The 11,963-nt window shown below is 40.0% G+C and overlaps 1 protein-coding gene across 2 annotated transcripts in view; it reads left to right on the forward strand.

The window, feature by feature from the left end:
- LOC116383129 (glypican-6-like) overlaps positions 1–11,963 on the forward strand; it is a 123,203-nt gene that overhangs the window by 19,842 nt on the left and 91,398 nt on the right. For both annotated transcript variants that reach the window (XM_031846709.1, XM_031846710.1), the window contains exon 2: positions 7,500–7,658. In XM_031846709.1, coding sequence (XP_031702569.1) covers positions 7,500–7,658 — 159 coding nt within the window. The remainder of the gene's footprint in view (positions 1–7,499; positions 7,659–11,963) is intronic.

The following is an 11,963-nucleotide window of genomic DNA, read 5'->3' on the forward strand; positions in this document are numbered from 1 at the left end:
AGAGGGGATGTGCAGGGGAGTGACTGGTAGGGAATTATCCTGGGGATGTCAGAGTCAGTGGGGGTCTCGGGCTTTGTTGATGAGCCCAACTGAAGATGGGAAAAAACTGTTCATGTGGCATGAGGTCTTGGTCCTGATTGACCGCAGCCTCCTGCCAGACGGAAGGGACTCGAACAGTTTGTGTCCAGGGTGAGAGGGGTCGGCTACAATCTTTCTTGCTCGCTTCAGGGTCCTTGAAGTGAACAAGTCTTTGAGGGACGGCAGATTGCAGCCAATCACCCTCTCGGCAGAGCGGATGATGCGCTGCAGTCTGCCCTTGTCCTTGGCTGTGGCTGCAGCATACCAGACCGTGATGGAGAAGCAGAGGATGGACTCAATGATGGCTGTGTAGAAGTGCACCATCATCGTCTTTGGGAGGTTGAATTTCTTCAGCTGCCTCAGGAAGTACATCCTCTGCTGAGCCTTCTTTGTGATGGAGCTGATGTTAAGCTCCCACTTGAGGTCCTGGGATATGATGGAGCCCAGGAAGCGGAAAGGACTCCACAGCGTCGACCGGGGAGTCACACAGAGTGATAGGGGCTGGTGGGGCTGCATTCTTCCTGAAATCCACAACCATCTCCACTGTCTTTAGAGCGTTGAGGTCTAAGTTGTTCAGACCGCACCAGCTCACCAGATGGTCAATCTCCCACCTGTAAGCGGACTCATCCCCACCAGAGATGAGTCCAATGAGGGTGGTGTCATCCGCCAACTTCAGGAGCTTGACGGACTGGTGACTGGAGGTGCAGCTGTTGGTGTACAGGGAGAAGAGCAGAGGGGAAAGAACGCAGCCTTGGGGGGAACCGGTGCTGATGGTCCGAGAGGCTGAGACGTGCTTTCCTAGCTTCACGCGCTGCTTCCTGTCAGACAGAAAGTCTTTGATCCACTTGCAGGGGGTGACGGGCACGTGCAGCTGAGAGAGCTTGTCATGCAGCAGAGACGGGATGATGGTGTTAAAGGCAGAGCTGAAGTCCACAAACAGGATCCTGGCGTAGGTTACTGAGGAGTCCAGATGCTGGAGGATGAAGTGAAGGGCCATGTTGACTGCGTCTTCTACAGACCTGTTGGCTCTGTAGGCGAACTGCAGGGGGTCCAGGAGAGGGTCGGTGAGGGTTTTTATATCAATAGTCCTTTTTTTCTCGAAATGTATTGTACACTTTCACTTATAAAGCAAATTTTAGCCTTTTTTAAGGATTGTTTTTCTTTTTAAATACAGAAAAACAAGGTATGACCGCAGTGATAACACCATGTTTAACCTCAAACAGTCTCTGGCTGCAGCTAAATCCTGCCATGGTGCATTAGTGAGAGGTGGCCAGCTACATTGTTTCAAATTTCAATTAAATATCTTTTACATATTTGGTGGGAAATACACATGAAATAGTAATACTAGGTCTTATAACCATGCGCTGCATTCAGCAGTGCACTCTTCCAGCAAATGATGTATAGATGATTTGCCAGCATCCCATGAAATAGGAATTCAATAAATGACAACCCTCTGCATGCACAGTGCATCCTCCCATCACATGTGCTGTCAACGCTGCTGTACTGTCTGAGCCAAAGGACTTCATGCTTTCAGGGAAGTGTTGATTATATTACATGAGTGAATACATTTGAGTTTTTTCAGGATATTTTAGTTAACCAGTCAATTGAAGAGTTCACTTTGAATTCATCTCTTTACATTCATCTTTTATTGTCAGACATTTCTTCTAGAATTTAGTTGTTCGGTATAAATCCTAAGTTTCCACACATCCCACACTGCTCACATTTTCAAAGTACCCCATTAGTTATGTTGACAGCTAGATAACTCACCACATGGCACATTTCACATTGTGTGTATTTGAGAAAATAATGGATCTATTGGCCCGAATTAAAAGATTGTCTTCTTATGAGATGGTAAATGGTTAGGTTTTATTTGCATATGACATGGTAAACACAGCCTGAGCAGACAACCCCATATATTTCCATTTTATTCTCGTTCTTTATTATTTCCCATGGAAAGTTTCCACCTTGAAGATTCCCAGAATTTAGCAACACTAATCTCACCAGGGCATCTGCTGCAATTGTTGAGCTGCAACATCACATGGCTGTCTAACAAACTGTTGGCTCTACTGCCAATTTTAATGAACCACTATTAGAAAGAAAGGACAAGAAATGTGTCATCCTTTACGTCTTCCCATTAGACATGACTGCAGCATCTGCCTGTGTATGAAACCTCAAACACGCGGAGTCCATGCTTCTTTAACGTCAAAGGACATAAAGCCAAAGGGAACTGACGCCAAATACAAGGCAACTGTGGAATAAAGCCCACCACATGACGTTAGATCTTCTTAAATCTCCACACAATCATACCTCCAGGTCCATCCATTTTCTCCCAATGACTTATATTTATTTAGCAGATCAGATTGTCTGTGGTTAAACATGTGTCACACATGATAATCTTAAATTAACATTCATAATGGCTTGGGGATCTTTCTTCTTCTGTGAAAGGAGCTGCGTCTTTGTGGCTGATTGCATGTGTCAAACGGGCTTTGTCTTGCCGTTTTTTTCTCCAGCCGTTCATCAGCAGTGAGCCGGCCTGTGCAAGCATTCTCTGAAACTGTAGTCAGCAATTTCACCTAATTACAATGCTACGCTTCAATCAGGTTTCGCAGTCCATGAAGATTGTGATCCAGAGGAGCCAAACACATCTGTGCATCAAAGAAACTGAACAAAACAACCAATGTGTGATTGCATTTGTAAGCTGCACAATATTTCTTATGCCTCACTTCCTTTTGATTAGGAAACATTTAAGCTAATGCCAGAACGTTTCACTGTAAAATCCCTGAAGAAGATTAGCATTTATCCTAATTAGCTTGCCTTCTGTAATTACATACATTTAAATCTCTGATCAGCTTGTTCTGAAAGGGAAAGATGTGTACGGTGCTTCTCTGACATCTGCAGTCGAGACAGCTGCAAGGACAGAGTGGTACATTAGAAAACTAAATACATGAGCGAAGGCCTTAATCCACGTTTTTTTTTCACAGTGGTTGCATAAATATTTGCTCATAAGTCAAAGATAAACCTGTGAGTAAATAATATTTTATGTATATGTGTATGCTGGTCTGTCTTAGCGTGTGCTGATCCATGAATTTGTGATTAGGTTCGGCGCATAATGAATCATGAATGTGGGTGTATGTGCCAGATCTAATGTTTAAGATACAGCTGTGTTGTTTAACATCTAAGTGGATGCAGGCTTTTCTCATCTGTATATGAAGAACCTGACGTGAGCCTTGTACCCTCTTTAATATATTAGCACTTCTGTCACCGCAGGCTTACATCCAGTGTGTGATTCTCTGCTGCTCACTCAGTTAAAACAAACTTTCCACTCTCACTTTCATCCTTTGCTTGCTCGTCAAAAGGCTGACAGACAGCACATGTTACCATATAGGTAGAACCCGAAAGTGTTTTTTTAACAAATGTGCAAAAGTTTCAGCAGCAGTAAAATAATTGCTTACAGTTTTGATTTGGCAAGCCATTTTAACAGATGCTATGGATATGCTCCAACTTCCTACTTGCTGTTCTTCACCTGCAGCCAACAAAAATGTCAGCGACAAAAACAGTGGTCTGGTTTTTTGTTGTTGTTTTTTTGCCGTAGTGCTGCACTTGCTAACAGAGCTCTGATTTGTCAAAATCCATAGCTGAGGCTATTTTCTACATAAGGATACAGTAACAGCAAGGCTTAATTGTTCAGAGTCGACTGATTGTGTTTTTTATTATTCTCAGGTACTGAGATTCCAAATTATTTTATTTTTTTATAATAATGATGTTCTTTTATTATATTTGTCATAATGGAAAGGAGGGAAATGTGGTGGAACTCTCTGACATATCTATTTCCTTTAATAGTTTTGCAACTATATATAGCAGCTATAAAATAGATCTGTACATTATGAAATCACATCGTACTGCTTTGACTAAGCTGGGAATTGGGTCTTGGTGGCTGTTAAATGGATACATTGATTATTTTTCATTACATAGTTAATTTAAACCAATGTATTGTATAAATGACCTTGATTCCTTCAGGCCTATCATGAAGGCACTCACAATTCATTTGCTTAATTTGTCTTTGTAAAATGTATTTTTATAGCAACATCACCTGTGCTTCGACCCGTACAGACGTCCCTGGGTTTCTACCGTTTCACTCTACATCTTTATTTTTGTTGGCATTATTAGTATTGAGTCGTACAAGTTTAACTCAACCTGACAGAGTCTGAGCACAACTGTGATCTTGCAAGCATACAGTGTATTGGCAGCTTGGTTTCAAATTCCATCTTGCAACCCACTAGAAAGGGACATACTGTATATGGTCCAGTGAGCCAGAATCCCATCTAGATTTGGGGACGATTATTCCCCAAGTTCACCAAGGTAGGCCTTTGTTTGTATTGTTTTTTTGGAGTAGAGCTCACAATGTATAAACACAGTGGAAAAAAAAAAGGGGAAAGTTTTATCAGTAAACATGTAGAATAGGTTTGTCCTTTATTATGTTGGCATTACTGCTGTCTCTATGCTGCTGTTTATTTTGGTATCTGTATTGTGGAGAGCAGCCAGAAAAATAGACGAGTGGGAAAAGGAGATAACATGTGACAAGTCACAGGATCATAAACATGCAGCTCAGACTCCTACCTGCTAATCACAAAGTCCTTTTTTTACGTCGGTTGATATAACAGCAGCATCACCACTTTTCAAAATGCTGAAAGTAGCCGAATATGTCAAATTATACTTTATACAAAAACAAGACTGAAAGAGGAACAGAGGGGTGTGCAACCTTTGAAATCTAAAAGCACCATGGTTTCCTTTTAGCTGTCATTTGCACTTAAGGACTTTTTATTGATTTTATCTTTTTCTCTTTCTTGCCAACCTTTAGTTGCCAACAGTAGTGTTCTACCTTCTTTGAAAAGTTAAGTTAATTTGTTGCATCAACGGAAACTTCAAATTGAAATGGACTTACTTCAGCGTTGCAGAGCTTCCTAATGCAGCGAGTGAACATTATCTAAAGTTATCCATCATTGTGACAATAAACCATACTCTTGTGCCAAACTGTGGCATCGTTTCAAACAGCCGTTTCAGATCCTGGGAAACAAGGTCCACACAGCTGACCTGAGGCACTTTCTGTGACATTTGCCAACCAGCTGATGCTTGCCAATTGAAACTGACCCCAAGTCAGCCTTAAATTCCCCCACTCCTCAATGTCAACATTTTCCGCCCCAAAACAATGTGATGGAGCATGTTGCACTACACGTTTAATGAAAGGGAATGAGCGCTCAAATGTAAGCGAAACGGATACAGCACAAACCGTGCCGATAACATTGCCTGAGAAGATAAACAACAGAGATTTATGTAACGAAAAGATGGAAAAACATATCAATGAAATAATACCACTATGCTACAGTTACCACAAGCTCTCTGTCCTGCACTATATTGTTTTCTCTGCAGGCATGACGACAGCTTGGAATGAGGATTATCACACAGAGTTGCATCTCAACAGAGTGGAAACAGCGTGTGCCAGTTGAGGAATGCTGTTGCGCTGCTAAAAGATTACAGCACTGTCGTTTACTAAAGGAACAAAAGAGTCTTAAAGAATCACCGAATGGAAATCGACTTCTGCATTTCAGCTTATTTTGTTGTTTTTAGAGAGTTTGGTCTCAGTGGCCAGGAGGCTTGTTCGTTACTCTAGAGACAATAGGTTGGTGTTGAACTGTTGATGGTGCACCTCATTACTGCAGCTTGGTGCCTCTCTAAGGACTGATTAAGGATTAAGCACATTTGAGAGTACCAACACGTACATAGTGCGTCCTCCTTGTTTCATTATCCATGCAGAGATCCTTCATCTATAGCTTACTGTATATGCATGCAGTTCAACAGTGGGACTGTCAAGACTTGCATTGTGTAGTCGAATACATAAAAAAAAGTCCCACAGTCTGAGTCTCTTCTGCACCAATCCACCACTAGTGCAGCGACAGTCATTTTCTCTGTCTCTTCCTTAAAAGTTAATAGGTAGAACTGAAAAAAAACAAAACTCTCAAAACTCAAATCTTTCATTCGACTGCTGGCCAGACTTTTTTTTAAACTCAACCTCTGATAATGATGTCTGATGCTCTCAGATGTAGAGCAGCAGAAGGAAGATTATACAGCAAGTATGCAAATGTGGCACCTCTAAAATTGCTCTATTTGTATGTATCAGTAACGAGTCGAAGACAGGTAATTATTTTCCAAAGAAGTTGCACTACGGCTGCCTTTTTTTAGCAACATCTTTGCCGGCTCCGCAAATGTTGCTGTCCAGGAAATATATTTTTGAAAAAATACGTATAATGATCAGTGCACTCTCATATGTTTACACAGTAACTGCAATCTCAATCTTCAGTTTGTTTCTTTTTGCTTTTTGTTCATTGGTCTTCTCTTCTGACTGACAAGTCCATGATTGAGTCCCCAAGTCTGTCACCATACGCTCTCATGAGTCTCATGAGTTCCAGCTGCACACAGTTATAACTTTACCACAAAGTGCTTTTTGACAGAAATTACAACAAACTAGATCCTGTAATCTAAAATATTTTTGAATAGAACTATGTTATATATTGGTTTGTAAATGGGCCATTTTAGACCACAGGGTTCTCTGACCGTGATTGATTTTGGAAGCTCACTCACTTTCATTTTCTCATAACTGTCAGTTGTTATTTGAATTAAGTGTGTTTTACGATGCCATATAGACCACTGGTATCTGAAAGGGGAGTCAGCCAATTGTGAGTTGTATTCATTCAATCACACAATACAGCAGTGGTCGTTGCAGACGCACCGAAGATCTGCACTCTCGTGAGTGTATTTTTCTGGTATTATACGAGAGAGCACTGGAGCACACGCGGTGATTCTGAAATTCTAATATTCCTGCTTAAAGCTGCAGTAATCCTTTTTAAAATATATTTGAATAGTGTATTACATGGGTGCGATGACTGTAGTATGAAAGGGGTTAGCATATTGTTTACTGTTTGTTGTGTTGGTTCCAAGTGACCAAAAAAAAAAATAAAAAAAATCAATGAATGCAGTTGTCCAGATATTTTTGGCACATGTCTACTATTGGTATAGCCTTCACACTTCCTAGAAACGGGAATAAAGTTTCTGAATTCACTGCCATTCATGTACATGAGCTCAGTTGCCATTACTACAGTGCTTTTGAACTGATATATAGTGAAAATCCAGCATGAGGTGTATGCACTGCTATATCTACGTTTCTCTCTGTTTCACACGATAGCAGGGTACCGACAAATATTATCCTTCCCCATTTGTTACGGTCTGTCCCTCTTTGATAGCTTCGGTGATGAGAGTCCCAAAATCACAGGAGAGTTCTGATCAAAGAGTCAGCTCATCCTTTTGAAAAACCGAATCCTGCAGCAGTGATGGGTGTAAAAAAACGTCTCTGTCTCTGTCTCCCTCAGGTGAGCACCTGCGTGTCTGTCCCCAGGGATACACCTGCTGCACAGCCGAGATGGAGGACAAACTCAACCAGGAGAGCAAACTGGAGTTCGAGAACTTGGTCGATGAGAGCAGCCGCAATATGAGGACGACATTTGTCTCGAGGCATAAAAAGTTTGACGGTAAGCTATATCTGCTGACATACATATTTATTTGTATCCCAGACATTTCGACTTTAAGTAAATATTTTCCACACAAGCACTGTCAAACTGAAAATGACTGGCTGTTATTAATGATGTGAGAGAATGTTTTCTTTTCATACATTTTGGTCCTCTTCTTCCTCAGTACAGTGAACTTGTTTGTGAGTTTTCTTTCCATTGGCTCACACCACCAGCTACCTCATGAAACTTTCACAAGTCTAACTAGCTATCATTTCTGTTGTTCAACACTCACAGACTTAGACTATATATTTTTTCTGACTGACTCATGGAGCATTGCACGATGAGATGGTGCTTTGTGCTACTTGTCACAAAGGAGGCGCTGTGAATTTATTTACAAACTGACAGAACAAGACATTTGTTGAATAAATGTTATTGCCGTTCTGCATGCTTGAATGCAAAGTTGTCTGTAAAAGTAAAATCATGGTGCACATTATTAGATCAAGGTGTCACAGTGTCTTCATGCCACTCGTCATATATATATCTTTTTTATATACGTACATCTAAATTCTCGCAGGTTTGTATTGGTGGTGTAACAGTTAGCAGTAATTAGGTAGGTAGTGGATCTGTGACCCGTACACAGGCACACATGTGAACCGCATATTAATTACACAGTTTAACAGACAGAGTATGAAATATTTTTAGCTGGAAACATTTACTCGTACGCTGTAAGCAACATGTGGTGAGGTGAGCACGTCACACATTCTTGATATGAAAGTGAAAAGAATTTAAACTTTTCTTTTTTTCTTTTGCGAATGTAGATTGTGTAGTATAAAGCTTATAGTTACATTATTATATTTATAACACTATTATAACACTAGCAGCTGGTAATATTTGATACAAAGTACTAATTTAACAAAATAAATATTTGTATTAATAAAATTGCAATTATTTATGCAAATAACCACTAAAGATGACATGTTTACACATGAAAACCAGCATAACAGCTGCTTCAAAGAAATAGCATAGCATCAAAGTGTCTACTTTTGACAAAACGTTTTTATTGACAGTGAATACCAAATTTGTCTTACATTCTGTTTCAAGAATATCAGTGAATTTGCAGCCGTGACCCTAAGTAGCAGAAAAATCAATGAGCCTTTTCTGTATCTCAGACATCTGTAACTCTACAACGTAATGTGAAGTAATATCTATGTGCAGATGGTAGAGGGTTATGCAGGGCCTTCAATATGAAAAAAAGTGACGCCAATAAATATTGAATCAGTCCTTGGCAAACTGCCAAATGAGTTTAAAATCCACTCATTGTTTTTTCTCTTTATGTGATATCAAGTGTGATACAAACTGAAAACTGAGTACCGGCAGCAGGAAGGATATAGCTGGAATAAGAGAGATGAGCGTTTTACCTGGCCAGAAACAATCAACAATAGTTTCTTTCAAATTCGTCACTACTGAGTGTTAAATGATCCATCTGTCAGGTTGGCAATCAACTGAGCACAATACCTGCATCTCCCAGGTAGAGTCGGATTCAATTGCTTTTGTTTTAAATGGCAATATTAGTTAATCAGTGGGATATTTATAGAAAGGCTGAAGGGCTTGAATGGAGAATCTAGATAATACAATATATCCTATCACACTATATATGTTAAAACGTGCATTTGAATCACAAACAACAGTGTTATTTCCATTAATGTTCATGATGAATGTGAAGATGTATTCATTTACACAGAAAACTTCGAACTACGTATGTCAGAAGCATTGACTTAGTTATTTAAAACTACTTCTATTGAAATAAGAGATATATCGAAGGTAAGCATCATTGGTTTCACTGTTATGCACAGTATGCAAGGTTACTAGAGATGCCCCGAGCCAATGCTAAGGATCATCCAATATCTGCTGAAATAAAGCAGATCAAATTCTGATCCTTTCTTTTCTCCACTGTGACTTCTCCACATCTGCCTGCTAGTGTGGCAACACTGCTCTCCTTTACTGTATATCAGCCCACGGTACAAGCATTTCCTGCATATGCAAGGGAAAATTGGAGCATGTGAATGTAAAAGATTAAAGACACTGATGTTGGCGAAATGCTAACAAATCTCTCTTTCTCATTAGCAAAGACCAGCGTACATACTGTATATTCAGGGCGTCATTTTTAACCAGCGCAGACCGTCACTTTCACAGTTGTTAAAATGACAACCATTGCTGGTGGCAGGCCATATCAGCTGTCAGTAATTAATTCAGTGAGAAACATGACGGCAAAATAAGTCTGTAGTCGGGTTAAAGTGCTCCGTGCAGCCGTTGTCTTCACTGGACCTCAGATGGTTTGTGTGGGAAGAAGCTCAACTCTGTAACGCAACCGTGAGTGTTTCTCTAGTTCACACAACGCCAACAGACTGATCCGTCTTCGCTCTAGTTGATTGTGTCGCGGCAATTTCAGTCACATTCTGCAATAAAACTTTCATTCACATCATATCATTAATTTAAGCTTTACAGCTTAATATTTTAGAACCAGGCTCTTCAGCATTTGGATCAAGAAGCTCATGAAAAAAATAAGGTGTGTTGGATTAAGTAGGCTACAATCGCTTAATGTGTCAGATATATATTCAGTCGGCATTTAATGAATGAAATACTGGATCGAACTCGGTATCCGCACACACTCAATATTAAAGGACTCATATTGGAATCAGGGGCAAAAGAAACTTTATTGGGACATCAAAGGGCTACTGTACTAAACCTTCGGTAGTAAGAGTAATTATGTACTGTTGTGTGACCTATTATTGTTTACCTTCAGTTGTTTTTCTTTTGTTTCTTACTGTTTTCCATCTAATTTTGACAATATGACAACCACTATCTCTTTTCTTTAAGCCATCCTAATGAATCCTCATTTCGAGGTAAAAGATTACAAGATTGTGTCTATTTAACGTCGAGGGAATATGTTTCTTTAAAGATTATGCTTTGAGTGGCCTCATTAAACCTAGTTTCAAAACACAGAAGAGTGACGTTAGTGTAAGGCACACAGCAGAACTCCTGCAGAAGATGCAGAAGTTCAAGTGCACCATCTTTTACATTTCTGAAAGAATGTGTGGGAGTTTTGTTTTAGGTGCTCATTTCAACCCATATTCTTAAAGTTCAAAAAGTCATGTTTCTGTATGCACTCTGTCTCTCACTTGAACTAAGTTGGAATGAACGCGGAAAAAAATAGTTCTGTGCTCCCTTGCACTTCTTTTATCAGACACATGTAGACAATTGGCAACAAAAGATAAATATATAAAATTGAATCACAGTTGAAAAAATATTGAACATGAAACTTAGATCTTGGTATAGATTACATGGAATAATAAAATTGTACAGAACACACAAGGAACATTTTTTTAAGGCTTTTCTGTGGAACAGATGTAATACACAGACTTAGAAAGAAGGTTCTGCTCTAATTGGTAGCCATAGGTTATGCAAGCGTTGCCAGATTGTTTGAAATGTGCAGTAAAAGCCTATTTCTACATTGATAGCGCCATTTCAAAGACAGTGCCTCTAGAATGATGTCCATATATCTGTGCAGTTATGTAGTGACACTGGTGACACAAATCACTTGTGCAATTCATCTTCTTCACATGCCCATATCGCCAGGCCACTCAACATCACATTCCTTCTCCTTGCGTTAAGCTCCCTCCACCTCGTGGGGTTTGAATCATCCCTCATCAATTTTACATGCCCTCATTTCTGTCCCCAGTTATTTATAGGGCCCTATTATGAAAACCTTAACTTACTTTTTGATTACTGACTGCTTCCCCTGGAGGCCTGTGGGTTTTGATGCATTATTGAGCAATCCTGAAGCTATAAATGACTGTTGCACACAAGAATTAAGGTTTGGGTTTTCTGAATGTCCAATCATTTGGCCAAGAAATCTCTGTGTGCTTTATATTCTCTCAGAGAGACTTGGAGTCTGGTCATATTCCAGTCCAATTGATGGACAGCATGGGGAAATAAACTCACAATCCAACTCTACTGTGTTGCAGGTCTGCATTTCTTTGGCTCACTATGGTTACCACCCCCAACAGGTTTGTTTTATTAGTCTCTGAAAGCATTAGTCTTCTTTTCTGTGCCTAGTGGGTGTCCTGAGGTAACCTGAATTAAGGAGAAGAAATTAGATAAATATTTACAATATGTATGTGAGTGAGAGAGAAAGCTGGAGAGACAAAGGCAGAGATGAAGACAGAGAAACGCTGGATTTGTGAAAGAGGCAGAGGGGGGAGAGAGTTTCGTCACATCTGTTAAAGATGAATTGCAGGAGATGCACCATGATAAAAGATGCCTCGT

This window comes from Anarrhichthys ocellatus, unplaced genomic scaffold (genome assembly GCF_004355925.1).
Source record: "Anarrhichthys ocellatus isolate YVR2014 unplaced genomic scaffold, GSC_Weel_1.0 scaffold6, whole genome shotgun sequence".
In the NCBI taxonomy this organism is placed as follows: domain Eukaryota; kingdom Metazoa; phylum Chordata; class Actinopteri; order Perciformes; family Anarhichadidae; genus Anarrhichthys; species Anarrhichthys ocellatus.